The 21,114-nt window shown below is 40.7% G+C and overlaps 1 protein-coding gene across 2 annotated transcripts in view; it reads left to right on the top strand.

The window, feature by feature from the left end:
* LRRC16A (leucine rich repeat containing 16A) overlaps positions 1-21,114 on the top strand; it is a 495,675-nt gene that overhangs the window by 186,415 nt on the left and 288,146 nt on the right. For both annotated transcript variants that reach the window (XM_006888644.1, XM_006888643.1), the window contains exon 3: positions 17,014-17,064. In XM_006888644.1, the coding sequence (XP_006888706.1) occupies positions 17,014-17,064 (51 nt within the window). The remainder of the gene's footprint in view (positions 1-17,013; positions 17,065-21,114) is intronic.

Genomic DNA, 21,114 nt, shown 5'->3' with positions numbered 1-21,114 from the left:
GAATCAATTCTTTTCAGCAAATATTTACTGGGGACTTGACATTCCCAGAAGTCCAGACAAATCAAAGAATTGGGTGGAGTCATAGGGTTGGAATAATGAGCCTAAATCATGAAGTCTTTGGTGGAGAATGGCAGATTAGAGACCTGTTTCAACCCCTTTAAGTTTGAGTAAGGCAAGGTCCACAGGGCAGAACAAAGAGTTAATGCATGAAAACAAGAGGAGATATCTAGTGACTAATACGTTAATGGTTTGAGCCCAGCAAAAGATACCTCAGATGAAAGATATGGTGATCTGCATCCAAAAAATGAGCCATTGAAAACCCTTTAGAGCACCATGCCACACTGATAAAGATAGGGTAACTATGTGTCAGAATTGACTTAAAGGCAAGGTTATTTTGGTTTTGACTATTTGAGAGCAAAGCTAGACTAAATAACTGATTAGTTTATTAGTGGTACAGGTATAATTATTTTGTATAACTGAAATATAAGTAGTAATGTTGTTATGTACCATTGAGTCTACTACTATACATGTGGACCATATAAACAATAACTCTTAACCCTACCCTATCCTGATCCACGCTCACTGTCTCTGACACACCTGCCCCCGTTACCACACTCACTATGTCAATCCATCTCATCCTCTTCTGTGCTATTCCTCTACCCTTCCAAACATTATGTCCTTCTCCAAGGACTGGTCCCACTTGGTAACATGCCCAAAGTATGTGAGACAGTTTCACAATCCTTGCCTCCAAAGAGCATTCTGGTTTCATGTTCTTCAGGACAATTCTTCTGTCCTTCTTAGTCATTTTCCAGCTCTCAGATGCATATCAAGCAATTGAGAAGATCATGGCTTTGGTCAAGCACACTGTAGTCTCTAGACTGACATCATTGCTTTTTTAGCACTCTGAAGATGTGTTTGACAGCAGATTTTTCTCAATGCAACTCAACTTTTGATTCCCTGACTGCTGGTGCTCTGGAATGTTGATCATGGATTGAAGCAAGATGAAATTGTTAACCTTAATTTTCTCTCCATTTATTGTGATGCTGCCAATTGGCCTGGTGGTCAGAATCTTCTTTTTGTTGTTGAGATGAGGTCCATATTGAAGACTTCAGTCCTTGACCTTCTGCAGAAAATGCTTTAAATCCTTCTCAGTTTTGGCCAGTAATAGCTGTCATTTTGTATGTTTTGCCACTATGTAACACATTATAGTAACTCACTTAACCCTCTAAGCAGCCCCATGAGTTGCTGGCTATTATTTCTTTCACTGAACTATTGAGGAAACTGTGTTGAGGCACACAGCAAAGAGTAAGCTATTTGATCCAAGCCCCACACATAGCAAATTGTAAAGTCTAGATTCAAACCTAGACAGTCTGATCCCAGAATTTGTTCCCTAAATGATTGTTGTTGTGGTTGCTATGTGCCGTCGAGTCGTTTGCGACTCATAGCGACCCTGTGTACAACAGCCCTAAACCCTGCTCTATCCTGTGCCAATCACATTGCCTCTGACACACCCATCCCGATTACCTCAGTCACTGAATCAATCCACCTCATAGAGGGTCTTCCCCTCCTGCGCTGTCCCTCCACCTTCCCAAGAATGTCCCTCTCCAAGGACCTGTCTCTCCTTACAACATGTCCAAAGTATGTCATATGAAGCCCCAGAATCGTTGCCTCCAAGGAGTAGTCTGGTTTAACCCTTTCTAGGATGAATCTGTTTGTTTTCTTGGTAGTCCATGGTACATTCAATACTCTTCTCCAGCACCACAGCTCAAAGGCCTCAGTTCTCCTTCTATCATCCCTAGTCATTGTCCAACTCTCTGATGCATAACAAAGACCATGGCCTGTATCAGGCACACCTTAGTCTCCAGAGAGACACCATTGCTCTTGAGGACTTTAGAGAGGTCCCTAACAGCAGACTTTCCCATCGCAATACGTTTTTTGATTTCCTGGCTGCTGGTGCCAAGAGTGTTGACTGTGGAGCCATAGAGATCAACTAACATTTTCTGTAAAAGGTCAGATAGAAAATGTTTTGAAGTTTGTGAGCCCAAAGTCTATATCAAATCAATTCAGGACAACTATTATAATGTGAAAATATCTATATGTATGATGTAAACAAGTGGCTGCGGGTGTGTTCTAATAAGCTTTATTTATAAAAGTAAGCAATGGATATGGAGCAAGCTCTAGTGGCTTAGTCCTTAGGGAGTTGCAGTTTGGATCCAGCAGTGGCCTCTTGGGAAAAAGATGTGCATTCTCTTCCCATGCAATTTACACCTTTTCAAAACCCTTCAGAGGTCAATAAGTCAGTTCTGACCCTGAGTGGGTGGCAGTGTGCTTTTGAGTGTGGCAATGGACTGAATTCTACTCTGGGGCTGCAGTTTGCTAACTTCGTGCTAGTCTATCTATACTTCCAACATACTCATTGAGTAGGATGGGATAGACGCAGCTGCTCATGAAATAGAGCAATCCATTTTTAAAGGGGATTTGGACCAGAAATTATGTGAAAAGGATGCAGTTTTTATTTGTCTCTTGAATGAAGTAATCTCCTTTGTTGGCCAAAGAAGGTGGTGATCACCGGAGTGGTGAGCTCTGTACAGTGGGGTGTTATGAAGTTCAGAGCCAGGAGGGAGGGTTTAACTTCCCTGTACTTTGTGGGTCACCTTGCACTAGTCCCCGAGCATCTGCCAGTCATAACTCTCCACAGCGAGGACAATGATCCTCGCCACCTGCCTCCTTCCCGCCCCTCAGTGTGTCTTGGATTAATGAGAATTTGTCTATGATACACTTGCACAGGGAGTTTGGGAGATGGAGAGAGTATTCAGTGGCATTCATCATTTAGTTTGATTGCAAATTAGAAAACGCTTCAGGGTTTTAAGACCATGTGTTGAATGTTTGACATGTGGAGCCCAATTTTAAAAGAAAGGTACACATGTCTGATAATCTGCATGATAGAGTATGAATTTAGTGAGGCTGAATTTATGGATTTTCTGCACAGCGGCAATCTTTAGGTGGTGGCCTTATTTAAGATGGTAAAATAAGCATTTATTTCAGTTTTTAATAAGTGTGTGCAATGAGAGGTTTCCCTAGCCAACCTAATTATATATTGTCTCCATAAAGATGCTCTGTTAAGCTGTGAGTGTTAACAGTGTAGAAGATTCTTATAAATGTTGCCAAGTGAAAATTTGAAGTTAAAGTTGAACCAAGAAGCCTCTGAGGGAACCAGACTGCAGCTTGCATTTCAATGAAAGGCAGAGGAAATTCATTACAGAGGTTGGAAATGTGGTTTGCATGCTAAGGCACTTGTGGAAGAATGGGGCTTCCTGGGGTGGGGGAAGGGGAAGTGATATCTTACCCTTTGTGGTTGAGGTTCCTTAGCTAAGAATACATACTCCCCGCTGGTGTCCCCCTCACCCCTCTCCTCCTTTTAGCATTTTAGGATATTTCTTCTTTAAAGTGAAAAATCTGTATTAGAATATTTCAATCCTTGAGATTTCTCCAAGTATTTGTTGTTTACATTGTTATTGTTGTTGTTTGTTCTGTTCTGTCAAGAAAACTATTATTTAACAATTCAGCCTGTTAACAATGTAAATTTTCTTTGAGAATCCATATAGAAGATTCTATTATATAGTAGCTGTTGTTTGTGTTATATGCTGTCAAGTCATGTGTGACTCATAGAGACCCTGTGTACAGCAGCTCTGAAGCCTGTCCTATGCTGAGCCAGTCTCGCTGACTCTGGTACACCTACTCCCATTGCTCTACCCACTGTATCAATCTATCTTATCCAGGGACTTCCTCTCCTGCCCTGTCCCTCCACCCGTCCAAGCATGATGTCCAAGGACACATGCCCAAAGTGTGTAAGATGGAGCTTCAGAATCCTAGCCTCCAAGGAGAAGCTTGGTTTCACTTTCTCCAGTACAAACTTATTTGTTTTCTTGGCAGTCCATGGTATGTTCAAGATTCTTCTCCAGCACCACAATTTGAAGGCATCTGTTCTTCTTCTGTCATCCTCAGTCATTGTCCAGTTCTCTGATACATAGCAGATTATTAGGAAGACCATGGACTGGATCAGGTGCACCTTAGTTTCTAGACTGACATCATTGCTTCTTCAGAATGCTTTAATAGCTAGTATTTAACGGGGTAAATATGTTTTAGTGATGTAGACTGTAGAGAGTTGTGTCTCTGGTGGTTCAAATTCACTAGTGGCTCTGCATTAGAAAGATGGGCAGTCTCCTCCCTTTAGGATTTACAGCCTTGGAAATCCACTGAAGGGCCTGTATGAGTCAGAATTGATTCAATGGCAATGAGGTTTGAAGTGTATTCCAAAAGAATGTTGGTAGTGTACTGTGTTACGTGTTGCAGTGCCCTCCACTTGAAAGGATTCACAGCCCTAGAAGCCCAACAGAGGATCACTAGGAGTTGGAGATGATTCAGTGACAGTGGATTATTACACTTCTGGGTGCTGGGCTAGAACTTCTATGTACATTTATTTCTTATATGAGTAGCCCTTGTGGTGCAACAGGTTAGTGCTCAGCTATTAAGCAAACTAATGATGGGTTATACTTGCCTAGTGATTCTGAGGAAGGAAAACTTCAAAATCTGCTCCCATAAAGATTCATTCACTCATTACCTTCAAGTCAGAATCGACTAGTAGCTGACCCTGTAGTGCATCTTCAGAGCTTTTAAATCCCATGGAAAGAGACACTGCTGTCTTTTGCCCTCAGAACAACTAATGGATTCAAACTACCTGTCTTTGCATTGGCAGCATAACACCTTATTTAGGACACCAGAGCTCTCTCCTGTAAAGATGATAGTCTAGAAATCCCTCATAGCTATCAATAACATTTTCCCCTTAAGCCATGCAACAATGGTAATCCTAAAAAAAGAGTACTTTTCCTGTTCTACAAATGAACAGATGAGAGTCAACTAGTCTGTCAGGTTTTGATGAGTAGAAAGTGAAAGAACAGATTTTGAATCTGATTCTCTCTGATGGCAAGTCAGAAAAGCGACCACTTCCTTCAGTTTGTCAAGCAACTATGGGGTTCCCAGGAGGCAGAGTGAAACTGGCAAATAGCAAGAAACTCGATATCCCCAGCACTAAGGAGATGCTGATTATTGAGAAAATATTATCTGATAATCCAGAGAGGATTCATCCTACGCCCATCTCCCCTCTTCTCTTTCATCCTATTGGAAGCCACAAGTGTGCACTCTAAAACCTCAAAGGCCAAAAATGGTAAGGCAGCATAAAGAACCAAATGGGAAACTTGGGAGACCGAGTTTGAATATAGTCCCATTTATTGGTTCAATTTTAGTTAACATTTATAGTTTCACTTTTATAGCTAAATATTGTTTTTCTATAGTACCTCTGGAAGCAGGAGTGGCATTCACTTCCTAAACAACATGCCTCTGGAAACTCTATGAACTTTGAGAAATGGCGATAGTTATAGAAAGACTTCAGTCTTTTGTTCATAGGGTTGCTATGAGTCATGCTTAACTCACTGGCAGTCAACAGTAACAACATACCTCTAACTTTGGTGGCATAATGGGTAAAAGGTTGTGCTGCCAGCTCAAAAGCCCGTGGTTTAAATCCACCAACTGCTTCTGGGGAGAAAGATAGGCAGTCTTCTCCTGTGTGATTTACAGCCTTTGAAAACCTGTTGGAGGGTCAACAGTGAGTTAGCTGTGACCCAACAGCAATGAGTGAGGGTTTTTTGAAATGGTTCATACAGACTTTGGCAAATCAGTGGTAGAACACTCACTTTTCTTCCTTGAGACCGAGGCATGATTCCAAATCGGTGCACTTCAAACACAGTCGGCACTCACCTTTCAGTGCGAGCTTGTGTGTTGCTATGATGCCGAATATGTTCTCTAGGAAAGAAGGACCAGGAAGAAAGGACTGGCATTCTGCTTCTACAGATTGGTCATTGCTAATCTATGTGTCACAATGATCAGATCTACAACCTCTCATGGGAATAGTGTGAAACTGGACAATGTTTTATACTATTGTGCCTCTGCCATCATGATTTGGGAGGTGACTTGTCAGTAACTACCACCGTACAGTGCACACAAAACAGGACTTTTTACACAAGCTTTATGAATAACTGCATCGTAGTCTTGGATTTTACCCGATGCCTTTACAGACTTTCTAAGAAGGGTCTTTGTCCCTCAGTGGACCCTCCCAGAAAGAAAGAATAACCAGCAGCACAAAGCTTTTGTGCCTTCCCTGTAGTTCTTTGTAGTGTGAATTTCTTCTTGGGTATGCCTCTTTTCAAACAAGTTATTTTGACCAGCTCTCCTTTTAAATTTTTTTTTTCAAGATAGAAAGTTGGTACAGAAGGCCACAAGGACACCTTCTTTGTTGCCAATGTTACCACAGAAGTAATTATACTAGAGTTTTATGTCTATACAAGCAGACATTGGATTATATATGTCCCAGTTAACATACAGCCACTGTATCCATATCTGTATGGTATAATATATTTAAAATTCATGTACACATACACACACAAACTAATTTGTGACAATAGGTGCTATTTTTTGACACTTTTCAAAAACATTATTTTTATTACTGTATCTTATTACAGATGTTTTAGTGTGTCTAAGTGTGTTTCTTTAATTTTTTTTAATGCACAGAAAGAGACATTCATCCTACTCCCATCTCCCCTCTTCTCTTTCATCCTATTGGAAGCCACAAGTGTGCACTCTAAAACCTTAAAGGCCACAAATGGTAAGGCAGTGTAAGGAGCCAAACAGGAAACCTGGGAGACCGAGTTCATTGGGATTCCCAGCGTGAATGTAGCCCCGTTTATTGGCTCAATTTGAGTTAACAGGACAAAAATACAGCACAATTAACTTCTCTTGATAGGTAGAATCTCATAGCAGCTTCATGAGAGAAAGATGGGCTGTCTCTTCCTGTGCAATTTCCAGCCTCTGAAAATTCATTGGAAGTTCAGCTGGGAGTTGGTTCTAACTCAAAGGCAATGACAAATTGACCATATATACAACCTTTACCTAACTGTTCTGATTTATGTCTACATTTGCCTTCAAGACAACTTTAGAGATGGAACTCATTTGTAATCCAGGGACTGCCTGGATATGTCCAAGGGCAGAATTTTGACTCAAAAGAGAAATGTAATATGAACTCTTAGGGTGTTTCTGATTTTTTGTTGTTGTTGTTCCTTATTTTTACTGGCTCCTGTTAATTTTCTGTCAGCAACCTCTAGAAAACCCTGTTCTCAGGTTCCTGCCCAGCTAAATCTCATGGGTGGCGTTGTCTGCTAAGGAGAAGGCAGGACATTTGATATGCCATTGATGGTGGGAGGCCGATTCCCCCAAGTGCAGCTCTTACAACAGGTAGGAAAGAACAGCCCACTCCTTGTGCTCGTTCTTGCTGCCAAGTTTCAGTTGTTTGAGTGTGTGTTTTGAGACTAATTTTTAAAGACTTATTAATTAGATTCACACAAGGGACCCTGTAATCAGTTAATTACTGATGTGCTCACTGTAGAGTCACGTCAAAAGAGGTCTCATGATTTTTAGTACATTTTTTTGTTCAAATTCCTCTGTGATTGTGTTAAAAATCAAATACACTTCCAGAATGCAGTATTTCTTCTGTGATTGGTACCTACTGCTTTTGCAATAGGCATAAATAAAATAATAAGCTCTCCAGTGACTGGCTTAGAGAAAGGGTTTGGAGCTGGACTGAGCATGGTGAGGATGAGAGAATGGCAGCGATGACAGCAATGATAATTAGAGAGAAAAGTGGATGAGAAGAGAGACCCAGAGATAAATATAGTCATGCAGACGGATGTAAACAGAGCCTCACACAGAGAGATGCACAGATGGAGAAAGAGAGTAGCAAGTGATTAGCAAGAGAGATAGACAGAGAGAGATAGACTGACCATTTGACCAGTTAGCATCATCAGTATGGAGTTGGAACAGACTCACAGCTGATCCTCCAGCAGGTTTTCTGAGGCTGAGAATTGCATGGAAAATTCCTCATTTCTCCCAAGGAGCCACTAGTGGATTTGAATCACCAGATAATGTATCCTTCAGGTTAGCAGTGCAACTGTCTATGAATTACACCACCAGAGACTGACCAGTATAGCACTGAGGAGGGGCTGGGAGAGGAGACCAGATTTAAAAGCTAGTCTAATAAGTAGTTAAGAGCACGAACTTAAACTCTAGACCTAGAACATCTGAGTTCAAATCTCAGTCCTGCTACTCCCTCTCTAGGTGACTTTTGGCAAGTTACATAATTGTTCTGTTCTTTAATGTCTTCATTTTGAAATGGGAATAGAATTTTTATCCAGCTCAGATTGTATAGGGGCAGGGGTAGGTCTGTTTTGGAATGCTTGGTTTTCATGCAAGAGACCCGAGTTTGATACCTGGTATCCATCATACACTAAGCACAGACACTACTCATCAGGCCATGAAGATTCATGAGCTACTATGATGGTGAACAGGCTTCCGCAGACCTTTCAGACCAAGAGAGACTAGGAGGAAGGGCTGCTTCTGAAAAACTAGCCAATGAACTCCTCACTGGGCAAATATTTGTCACTGTGCATGCATGGAATTAATGCATGGGTAGGTAATGCTTCTTTCTTCTTCTGAGTCAGCCCTGGCTGACTCAGTGGTAGCTAACAGCTCTGCTTCATGGGTTCATATGAGGACTAAACACACGAAAACCTAGGAGAAGGTGGTGACCGGCAGATGTTGCTGCTCTCAGTACTATTTATTGTAATATGATCCTGGATATTGAGGGACAAATTTTCCTTTATTAGAAAGAGCACAGCGCAAAATAGGTTTGTTTGGGGTTGGGGGTCTTTTGTTTGTTTGCTTTGTTTTGTTTTTAAATATGGACGCAGCAGCAAACTTCTTGTCTGTTGACTTTGGCCCTGATGAACCTTATTGTGAGTTTGAGGATGGAGTTAAGCATGGTAGGCTAGAAGTGAAAAGTTCCACTTTCTAGTTCCAACACTGCTGCTATGAGCCTAATATTTTAATTATTAATTTATCATTATGCAGAGGCTTTATTTTTCATGAATATTGACTATACCATGGGATGCCAAAGGAATAAACAAGTCTGTCTTAGAAGGAGTGCTCCTTAGAAGTGAAGATGGTGACGCTTCATCTCACATTCTTCACTCATATTGATGGGTAGGGCCAGTCCTTAAAAAAAGAAACCATGTTTGGAAAAGTAGAACCAGTGGAAAAAATGAAGGTGCGATGGACTGACTCAGTGATATCAACAGTGAGCTTCAGCACAACAGAGATCGTGAGGGTGACACAGAATCAGGCAGGGTTTTGTTCAGTTGTAATGTAGTCACTATCAATTGGAGCGGAAAAGGTGCGTCCACTGTGCTTCTTGCAGGCAAAGATGACAAAGCTTCGTCTCTCATACTTTGGACTTGTTGCTAGATGAGACTATTCCTTAGAAAGGGAAATCATTCTTGAAAGGCGGAAAGTCAATGAAAGAGGGAGATCTCCATCAAGATGAATTGACACACTTGTATAAAACTGTTATTGTAGAATGAGTAGGCGGATCCAAGGGAGGGGGGAGGTGGGAAGCAGAGGGCTGAGGATGTGTAGGCAATGGAGGGGTTATGATGGGATTATACAGTGTGATGGAGGGTAAGGGAAATTGGAAGAATCTGGTGTGAAAAACAATGTATTCAGATTTTGTAAATAAACTAGTATAATAATAAAAAATAAAATGAATTGACATAGTGACTAAAGCAGTGGGCTCAAGTGTAGCAGAGATAGTGAAGATGGAACAGGATAGGACAGGAATAATAATTCAGAGTAATTATTCATGGGTTCACTATGGGTCCTAAATAACTTGATGGCACCCAACCACCACCACCGCCACCACCATCACCATTTTAGGAAGTAGTATTTTATCAAAAAACAATGGTAATAAAGAAAGAAATTCAAGCTGCTCTGAAGATATTGGCAAAAATAAAGCCCCAGGAATTGATGAAATACCAGTTGACATATTTAAACAAACAAATTCAGGTCTAGACATACACAACAGGTTGTGTCAAGAAATCTAGAGGACAGCTACCAGGCCAGCTGACTGGAATAGAACTGTATTTATCCCCATTCCCCCCAAAATAATGTGGAAATTCTTAAGCAGTATCATTAATATCACATGCAAGCAAAATCTTGCTAAAGATTAACCAAAAATGGCTAGAACAGTACATCCACAGAGAACTGCCAGATATAAAACCAGATTTAGAAAATGTGTGGCTCCAGGAATATCATTGCTGATGTCAGATGGATTTTGGCTGAAAACAGAGAGTACCAGAAGGATGTCTGTTTGTATGCGAAGACATTTGATTGGGTTATTGTTGTTTGGTGCCATTCAGTCAAGTACAACTCATAGTGACCCTGTGAACAAAAGCTCTGAACATTGTTCTATCCTGTACCGTCCTTACATTTCCTGACACACAAGAGCCCATTGCAGCAGTCACCAGGTCAATTCACCTGGTTGAGGGTCTTCCTCTCCTTTGCCAAACCTCCACCCTCCCCAACAACATGTCCTTCTCCAAGGAACAGCCCCTCCTAGCAACATGCTCAAAGTATGTGAGATAAAGCCTCATCTTTCTTGCCTCCAAATAGGAGTCTAGCTGCACTCTCTCCAAGACATTCATTCTCTTGGCTGTCCATATGATGTTTAATGCTCTTCTCCAACACCACAGCTCAAAGGCATCAATTCTTTTTCTGTCATCCTTATTCATTATCCAGCTCTCAGATGCATAGCAAGTGATTAGGAAGACTATGGCCTGATTCAGGCACACCTTAGTCCTCAAACTGACAGCATTACTCCTCAATAATTTTGAGAGGTCCCTAAATTAAGATTTTCCCAGTGTAATGTGTCTCCTTATTTTCTGACTCCTATTTCCAAGAATATTAATTGTGAAGCCAAGCAAGATGAAGCTGTTGACAGTTTCTATCTCCCCTCCCTCCTACATGATGCTGTCTATTGCTCCAGTGGTAAGAATCTTTGTTTTCTTGACATTAAGACACAATCCATACTGAAGGCTGCATTCTTTAATCTTTGCAACAAGTGGTTCAAGTCCTCCTCACTTTCAGCAAGCAAGGTTGTGTAATCTGTATAACACAGGTTATTGATCATTTTCCCTCCAATCCTGATGCCACACTTCTCTTCATAGAGTCCAGCTTCTCAGATAATTTGCTCAGCATACAAGTTGAATTGAGAGAAATGATGACAGTTATACAACAGGGTTCAGGTCTTTCATTCATAGGGTCGCTATGAGTCGTCTATGACTCAATGGCACTTAACAACAATATACAAATTGAATAGTTATGGAGAGAGAATACAACCCTGACACACTTCCTTCTCAAGTTTAAATCATGAAGTAGTCCTCTGTTCTGTTCACACAACAGCCTCTTAGTCTAGATATAGGTTCCGCATGAGCACAATTAAATGCTCTTAAGATTAAAATTCTTCTCAATGTCAGCCACAACTTGATCCACACAGTCAAATGCCTTAGGATAGTCAATAAAGCACAAATAGACCTTCTTCTGGTATTCCTTACTTTCAGCCAGGCTCCATCTGACATCAGCAATGATATCCCTGTATCATGGCCTAGTCTAAATCCTGCTTGGACTTCTGGAAGTTCTTTATCTATGTACTAGTCTAGCCAGATCACAATAAACTACGGCTAAAATAGTTTGTTAAATGAAGAATGGGAATAGATGATGAGAATCCCAAAGCACTTGCTTGTGCTCATGCCAAACCTATACCTAGACCAAGAAGGCTTTGGCTGTACAGAAAGGGAGCACTAGGTGGTTGAAAATCAAGAAAGGAATGCATCAGGGATGTATTCTTTCTCTATAACTTTTCAGTTTATATGCTGAATTTTATTTATAAGATCATTTGAGAAGCTAGACCTTATGGATCGGAGGAAGACTCATCAACAACCTGCATTACGCAGATGTCAGAACCTTCCTTGCTGTAAGTGAGAAGGACCTGAAGCACTTGCTGCAGAAGATCGAGGACTAGTCTTCAATAAGGATTGTATCTTAACCTTAAGGAAACAAAAATCCTCACCACCTAGCCAGTAGGCAGCATCATGTTATATGGAAAGAGGATGGATGTTATTAACGATTTAATTTTGCTTGGATCTATAATCAACACCCTTGGCAGCAGCCATCAGGAAGTAAAAAACTGAATTGCAGTGGGAAAAAAAAAATCTGTTCTCAGGGACTTCCCCAGAATGCCAAAGAGCAATGATGTCAGTCTAAAGACTGAGATACACCTGGACCCAAGGCATGGTCCTCTCAATTGTTTGCTATGTTTCTGAAAGTTGGATAATGACAAAGGAGGACAGAAGAATGCCTTGGAAGATGCTGGAGAAGAGTACAAACAGGCCTGCTCTGTAGAAAGTGAAACCAGGGTGCTTTTTGGAAGCAAGGAAGGTGAAACTCTATCTCACATACTTTGGGTATATTGTCAGGTGGGACCAGTCCTTGAAGAAGGACATCATACTTGGAGGGGTAGAAGGCCAATGCAAGAGAGGTACATCATTGACAAGATGAATTGACCCTGTCAGTGGCTGTGAAAATGGAATCAGGTGTGTTGGAGAGAGTAAGTTTGGTTCAAGATAGGGCAAGGTTCAGAGCTATTATTCAGAGCCATAGAGTCACTATACACCATTGTTGACTAGACGACACATGGCAGCAACAAGAAACCTGCTGAAGTTTTGGGCATACAAAGCACGGTTATAAGGGAGAAAAGACGAATAAGTAAAAGGAACAAACAACACTTGGAGTGTGACTTGAGTTAGCCATGCTTGTGATCCTTATTGCCCAAGTTCTTTCCCCTTCTCTTTTCCTCCTCCCCTGGTGGAGAAGCAGTGTTTGAAAAAGGCATTACTTATTAGGACTGATATGGACCAGAAGACTCATAATACCCTACCAAACGTGACATATTTCGGGGAAAGCATATTCTTTTTCATTTGCAAAGAGGTCCATGTACCAATTATTAAGTGGTGTTTGTTAGAGGTCTGGTCTCATAATTCAGTTATTGCTAACCTGCTCCCTGGATCTATGCAAATGGCGGCAGCAGCTAAGCCTGAGTCAGCTGCCCTTTTATCTCACTTTCTAAATTCTCTTTATTGCTTTCATGCTGCCTCTGGTTCCCAGATGCCCACCTCAAGCCCTGTGGGTCTTGCACAGCACAGTTACCTTTTACTCTTTCCTGAAAGGCCTGTGAACTCTTAATTCCCTGAGCACTGCTGTCTTAGCTGGGGCCCAGCTAGTGCAGTCGACTGATGAGCTAAGCTCACTGGGGTGTCCATGGATTTTAAAAGAAAAGTCTTTGAAAGGAACTGTTGGATTGTTGAGGAGATACTCTGATCTGGAAGCTTTGCAGTTACTTTCCCAGACTAACCCTTTTATACCTTATTTCTAACTGGTCTGTTAGGGAGGAGCATACAATGCACAGGATTGCTTATTACTGTTGCTGTTAGATGTCATTAAAACAGATCTTATTTGTAACGATTCTGTGTGCAGCAGATCAAACCTCTGCCTGATCCTGCACCGCCCTCACCATCTCCTCCATGTTCAAGTCCACTGTTATAGTCACATGTCAGTCCATCTCATTGAGGATTTCCTCTTGCTCATTTGACCTTGTACTTTCCCTGAACCATGATGTCCTTCTTCAAGGAGCTGGTGCTGTCCTGACAACAAACTTTTTTGAAACTTATCCCTAACTAATCAGCCAGTGAATAGGATACCAGGGGCAGGATTAGTAGTGATGTATCATTATGGTTAAGAATAGAATGTAGGCTTTGGAATGATTAACAGGCAAAGCTGCATGTGAGTTCTGTTTCTGCCATTTTGTGTGATCCAGGGAAAGATTATGCCATCTCAGTTTACTCATCTGTAAAATAGGAATAATAAAACACTATCATGCAATATTATGGTGGAATTCAAGTGTCATCTAATGCATGGCTCATAGAGAATGCTTGCTAATGGTAGCTACAACTCAGGGAAGACTTCATAGGTATGAGACCTGTGTATACACACATGACCAGAAGGCTTCAGAAGGGTCCTGCACTTGGTTTAATACTCTGTTGCCACCATCTTGACCTTCTTAGTGACTTTGGAACAGCAGTAGCATGAAAATCCAGTTCCTTTTGACTCATGACAACCCCATGTGTGACAGAAAAGAAGTGTCCTCCATAAAGTGTTCAGGACTGTATATTTTAAAAATAGATCCCCACATCTTTCTACTGAGGTACCTTTGGTGCCTTGAACCTCTAAGCCTTTCGGTTTGCTATTGAGTGTCTTAATTGCCCTACCCAGGGGTTCTAAGTTTTTAATAAGGATGTGCACATTTTAAAGTTGCTTCTGTTTCTGCTGAGTATATACTTGTTTTGTTGCCCACACACTCAAATGTTCTCACTTCCTTTTTTTTGTTAGAAAAATGTGTATTTAAAATTAGCCAACTAAACTCAGTTTTTAGATGATCTCAGTTTTGTTGGCAACATCTAACGCATCATAGTTAGGATCAAGTTGAGCATAGGCTTTTTTTCTCTCCATGATGTCCTGATCAAGGTGTTAACCTTGGGCACATCAATGTCATAGAGCTTCTTTACAGTTTGATTTGGTCCCCGTTGGTCTTGACATCCACAATGAACACAAATGTGCTGTTATTTTCTGTTTTCTTTGTGGTTGACTCAGTGATGAGGGGAAATTTGGTGATGGCATAGTGCTCAAGCTTGTTTCTCCTGGGGGTGCTCTTCCAGGAGTATTTGGACTGCCTTCAGAGTCTCAGTTGTTAGGCCGCTGGAAGATGGAGGATGCATATCTTTTCTTTGTGGCTGTGGATGCCCTTCAGGACTGCCCTTTTGGCCTGTACTGCCTTTGCTTTGACTTCAGTTTTGGGAGGAGTGGGGGCTTCCTTCTTTGCTTTTGGTGCCATCTTCATAGAAAGGGTCTCTCCCTGACCTCACTTATTGCAGCTCAGTGCATTCTTCTCTTTTCCATTCTATGTTGCTTACCCTTTTCCTTTTCTGTCCTCAATGGCCTTAATAAAAATAAAGACATATTTCTTAGAGAAATAAGATGTGATTTACTTCACAGTATGGATCACAGGAAAATATTGGTGTCTTCTATTGCTAACTTTTTACGTACCTACCAGTTGTTATCAAGTGTGTCAAGATTTTGAGACATGATAATCCTCAGTGTGTCAGAATACAGTTGTGCTCTGTAGGATTTTCTGTGGCTCATTTTTGGAGGAAGTAAGTTTCTGAGTCTTTTTCTTCTGAGATGCCTCTATGTGGATCCAAATCTACAACTTTTAGGTTAGTTGCTGAGCGGTTTAATCATTTAACCACCTAGAGAATTTGCTTATATATTGTTGTTGTTTTGTGCTTCTAAGTCAGAACTGATGCATAGCTGAACCCCTAGTAAGGTTTTCAGAGGCAGTAAATCACATGGGAAGAGATTGCCCATCTTTCTCCTTAACAGCAGCTAGGGGATTCGAACCACTTGCCTTTGGATTGGCAGTGCAACTCCTTACCAGTAGACCACCAGAGTTTACATATTAAGAGAACCATTATTAATGGTCTTTCAGAACATGTCTGCTCTCATAATTCACTGCTGCTGAGTTGGAATGACTCCTAGTTGAATTTCCAGTGAGATTTTTTGAGTCTGTAAATCTGACAGGAGGAGACTGCTCATCTTTCTCTCAAGGAGCTACTACTGGTGGATTTGAACCACAGAGAAGTGCTGCCTTTGGATTAGCAGTGCAGCTCCCTATGGATTATGCCACCAGAACTCCCTTCAAGTCAAGAAAATGATAGCAAGTAAAAAGTGATCTAGGGAAGAGCTGAGTTTGAGTGTAAAGTCTTTAAATGAGCTGTAATTTTCCCTCTCCCGTCCCTATCTCACTCATTGTTACACTCTCACAGCCAGTGCCTGGTAATTCCTTTTTTTCTTTGTAATTTTTCTCATGGTTAGTCCCAGATGTGGTTACCTATGATTATTTAAAGAAGTGTTTTATAGAACATCTCTTGTTTCTTTCTGGATCTGACAGACTGTAGTCTTTCATAAGATTTCCATTATCACATGGGACACTTATAAAGCAAGGCACAAAGCAGATGACAGGTACCCACACTGATTCACCTTCTGTGCACTGCTACTACTTCAGCAGCCTTAGCCCTGGCTGGAGTTTGAGTAGAGCTCTGGGACCTTTTAACAAGTTGAGACTGTGATGGCCTTGATTTATGATCTGTAAAGTTTAATCCTAATTAAACATGTAACTTCTGTGTCTACAAGACTGTGAGTGGCACAGCAGAGGAGCAAAATGGGAGATGATCTTTTGGAAGAATGGATTCCCCCCCCCCCCCAACTCCTGACACTGCATTATGGAAATCTCATTGACAGGTGTGCAGAAAATTGAAAGCAAGAGGGCAAATTTGGGTGGCGATTGTAATTTGGAAAGTATAAATGAGAGCCTGGACTTTTCATTAAGTTTGTGGTTGATATAGTGGGATTCGTGACTGCATAGAAGATGTATGTGCTTTAATATCCTAGAGAACTGTCTTGCTTACTCAAGTGAAATAATCTGTTGGTCCTTTGGGCTGCTGGCTCCCGGCTCATCTTGAGATTACACAGGTGATTTGTTCAATACAGTGATTCTGAACTCAATGCCATCAGGTTGATTCTGACACACAGAAACCCTGTAGGACAGAATAAGCCTGCTTCACAGGGTTTCCAAGGCTGTCAGATTGACCCACCTTTCTCTTGTGAAACCACCAACCCTTCAGTCAGTAGAAGGGCCCCTTACAGTGAATCAGAGTAAGAGAACACTAACTTGAAGGGACAAAGAAGCTATGCTGGTATCTTTTTAATATGGCAGGATCCAAGCATGTGGCCTCAAGAGACACATACTTGCCTTCACCATGACTGGAGCCCTCTCAGTAACATCACAGCCCATGTGTCTCACCTTTTGGAACTTGGACTCATGCTTTTGCTTTTCTCTTTCAGGTGCTCACGTCATGCCGAGCCTTCCTTCTCACAGCACGAATCCCTACCAAGGTAGGTGCTGACAAGTTCCTCCTTCTGGTACATGATCTCTTCACAGTGTGCGCTGCACCTTAGTTATGTACATTCATGATTCAGGTTCCTGAGTCCAGAGTTTCAGCACATCAGCCTCATTCTTCATCTATCCCAGAAAACACCTAAAAGCCTCAATTCTTTCGTGTTCTCTTCCTGAAAGGCATTCCAAGGAGGGTATTTGAAGCCATTTTTTGTTCCCTTTCGCAGAGCTTGTGGATAGCAGCCATTTTTCTCTTCCAACTAGAGCATGAATTCTACTTTCTTCAAGTCTTGTTCTAATTTTCTCTAGGACCAGTAATGGCAGATTTTTCTAGGACTTTTGACATGTGGGAAATAGCCTTTATAACTCTAAAAGCTGCATTACTAGTAACGTAACTACCTCCAGCTGTTTTGGTGTTGCCTATGAAAAATAACATGGTGCCCCTTCTTTAATAACCTTTTCAGCATTTATTTTACCCAAAACAAACAACAACAACAAAAGCCCAGCCAAAACGTGAAAAATGAAAAATTCATTGAGTGCTACTAAGTTGATTCAAGCGCATAAGAACCGGATAAGATAGAGTCTCCTACCATTACGGTTTTAGGCTTACATTTTTATAAAAGAGCATTCGTATGTCTTTCTTGTATGGAGAAAGATGTCACTGAGCTTTTTCTTAGACCAGTTCTTTAACTTCTGTGTAATGGTCTTTTAAATTTTACATGTAATAACTCATTAATTGGGTGTAATGGTTGCCACTATCTTGTTTTGGTTATTTATGGTGCCAGAGGAGTTGATCATGACCTTTTAAAATAAAATGGAGACTGAAGGATAGTAGGAAATTGACAGTTATTTTTCTTTTCTGAAAAGATTATGGTGTGTTTATTAAGTGCCATTTTAGAAAACAACTGAAGCCTTAAAAGGCAATAAGTGGCTTTTCTTCTCATTTTACAGTTGAGAAAACTGAGGAATTCAGTGAAATTCAGAAACTTGCTCAAGGTCAAGCTTCTACTAGTCAGTGGAAATTTTAGAAAATGGCTTGAGGACCAAAAATGGACTTAATGTAAAGACTCACAAATCATGAGTGGGAAGGCAAGAATTCAGTTTACCATATCCTGCTTTTTCCTGCTCTCTGCTGCAGTAGACTGCCTCCCTGATCCTTATATCTGGAAAACAGTAATGAGTTGGAAGTTGTTATCTTACTGTGCTATAATTTGGTTGGCTTGCAGTGTTAATTATTTCCTTAGTCCTTTCTGATCTTTTACCACTTAGGCAGTTTTGTGAATGTTGTCATGTTACCTGTACAAATGAAATGGACTTTTCAGGACTTAACCATCTAATTCATGGTGTGTTTGATTTTCACTGAACTTTGAGAAAGTATCAGTGTATACTACTAGTTACAGATTTAGGGAACTTAATCGTCTCTCCTCTTCCTGCTCAGACAGATGCTAAATTTCATATAAGAAAAATTATTTGGTACCTGTCTTTTTTTTATAATAGAAGCCTGCATGTTTACCATGTGTTATAAATAAAATCAATTATTATGTAAATGAAGCCAGACTGAAATATCTACACATTAAAATACCTGAAGGGAGGCTCTAAGAAAGCAAATTAAGCCTTATCTCACTGTTGAAAAAATAATTGTATGAGGAAATTTTGTGGGCTTATGAGCAAAGTCAAGCAACCCATTGATTTGAGAACTCCTGACTAGCATGCTTATCCTCATTAACATGCCCTGACACAGAGGAAGGTGGACCACCTCCTGGGACATCTTTTGCTTCCCTTCTGCTAGTTTGTCCTGGCCTGCCCTTCCTCACTCTGCCCTGAGGACAGTACCTCCTCCAACTCCTGAGAACCCTCATCTGCCTGGCGAAGGTAGTTTGGACATTAGTTCTGATTTTTTATCTTGTCAACTTTACAAATAACATCAGGCAGACTTACTTCCACAATAACCTACCTACAGATTTTCTCCATAAACTCAAAATAAATGTACAGATTTTCTCCATATACCCACCAAAATGAAGCCATTCATCCTTTTGTTGATTTTGACTCATGGTTTCAGTGCCATGGGCTTCAGAATAGAACTGGTGGCTCCATGGGGTTTTTAATGGGTATGATGTTTTGGAAGTAGAGTACCAAGGCTTTCTTCTGACAGATTTTCTCCATAGAGAAAGCAAATGTTCATGTGCCAGAGCCAGCCTCCAATGAGAAGTAAACCTGCATTCATGACATTTAATTTTCTAGGGAAATTATTACATTCTGAACAATAGAATATAATAGCTACTCTTCATGACACACATTCTTTCTCTTTGGGGAGAGGTGATTAATTAAACATTTTTTCTCTTTTGTCGTCTTGTTATGAATTGTGTCACATGCACACAACAAAATGTGCATATATGTGTGTGTTCAAACATTTCAGCAAAGTAAAATTCAGGTTCTTATTGGATAATATTTCACATTAATATCACAGAGTAAAAAAAATAGGAATATAGCGATAAAAGCAACTTTATAAATGAAAAAAAAAAAAAAAAAGAAAAAGAAACCTTTTGCCACAGAGTTGTCTAACCATGTCATATAAACCAACTACTCATAGGACAGCTAAGAATATACACAAAAAGTTCTTGGAATGCTTAGAAGAAAACTTTGTATTTTTGTTGGTTTTGCCTTATTTTTTTTACAAAGCAATTACATTTTTAAAGAAAGATTATCATCAGAAGTAGGCCAGTGAATACTCTGAAGACTGATTTGGTCATCTGAAAGCATTAACATTGGTTGACTCCTAACACTACGTATATAAATATAGCTTAGGAAAAAAATGTCTTTTTCAAAATAGAATTTAGAAAGAAAGCAGGACCTGAAAAATTCCCACCCATTCTTTCTTGTTGCAAATTCAAGAAGCCTTGGTGGTCTAGTGTGTGTAATGTGTTATTTTGCTAATCATAAGATTGTTAGTTCAAATCCACCAGTCACTATATTGGAAAAAGATGGTTCGTCTTCTTCCCAACAGATTTACAGTCTCAGAACTTTAATAGAGGGTCACTTTGAGTTAGAATTGACTTACCCCAAGGTTTTGGGTGATTTTTGTTGTTAGGTGCCATCAAGTTGAGTGTGACCCAGAGTGATCCTGTGAACCACGGGTCTGAACCTCATCCTATCCTGCGCCATCTTCACACTTTCTGGCACATTAGAGCTCATTGCAGCAAGTGTCAGTCCATTTGGTTGAGGGTCTACTCTCCTTCACCAGCCTTCTGCCTTTCTGAGCATCGTGTCCCTCTTTGAGGACTAGCCCCTCCTAGCAGTATATGAAGCCTCATCTTTCTTGCCTCCAAAGAGCACTTAGGCTGTACGTTCTCCAAGACATATGTTTGTTCTCTTGGCCATCCATGGGATGCCCAGTGCTCTTCTCCAATACCACAGCTCAAAGGCATAAATTCTTCTTTCATCCTTATTCATTGTCATGAATTTGGGTGATTGGGCTACAAATTCACTTTGTGGTTTTGGTTGAGTGCTTGAACACTGCCTGAAGTTGACACTTGATTGAAATTCTCTGCTAGAAAATGACTACAGTGAGAATCTGAGATGGGAAGTGGAGGGTGGAATAGATCACAGAGACCTTTTTTTAAAACTTTGTTATCTTTTTTTCCTATCTAATCATACTCACAACAAGCTATGGCTGACTTTGAGAAGAATGGGAATCCCAGAACATTTGATTGTGCTAATGCAAAGCCTATACTTGGACCAAGAGGCAGTCATCAGAACAGAGCAGGGAGACACTGGATGGTTCAAAATCAAGAAGGGGTCCGCCAGGGATGTATTTTGTCTCCATACCTTTTCAGTCTGTATGCAGAACAGATCATCCGAGACGCTGGGCTGTTCGAGGAGGGATGTGGCATCAGGATTGGTAGAAGAGTCATCAACAACCTGCATTATGCAGATGACACAACCCTGCTCCCTGAAACTGAGGAGGACCTGAAGCACTTGCTGCAGAAGGTCAAGGACTGCAGTCTTCAATATGGATTGAAGCTCAATATGAAGAAAACAAAGATTCTCAC

This window comes from Elephantulus edwardii, unplaced genomic scaffold, assembly GCF_000299155.1.
Source record: "Elephantulus edwardii isolate Elephantulus edwardi_28Jun2011 unplaced genomic scaffold, EleEdw1.0 scaffold00070, whole genome shotgun sequence".
Lineage (NCBI taxonomy): Eukaryota > Metazoa > Chordata > Mammalia > Macroscelidea > Macroscelididae > Elephantulus > Elephantulus edwardii.
The sequence above is the reverse complement of the archived record's forward strand: the minus strand, read 5'-3'. Positions and strand labels throughout refer to the sequence as shown.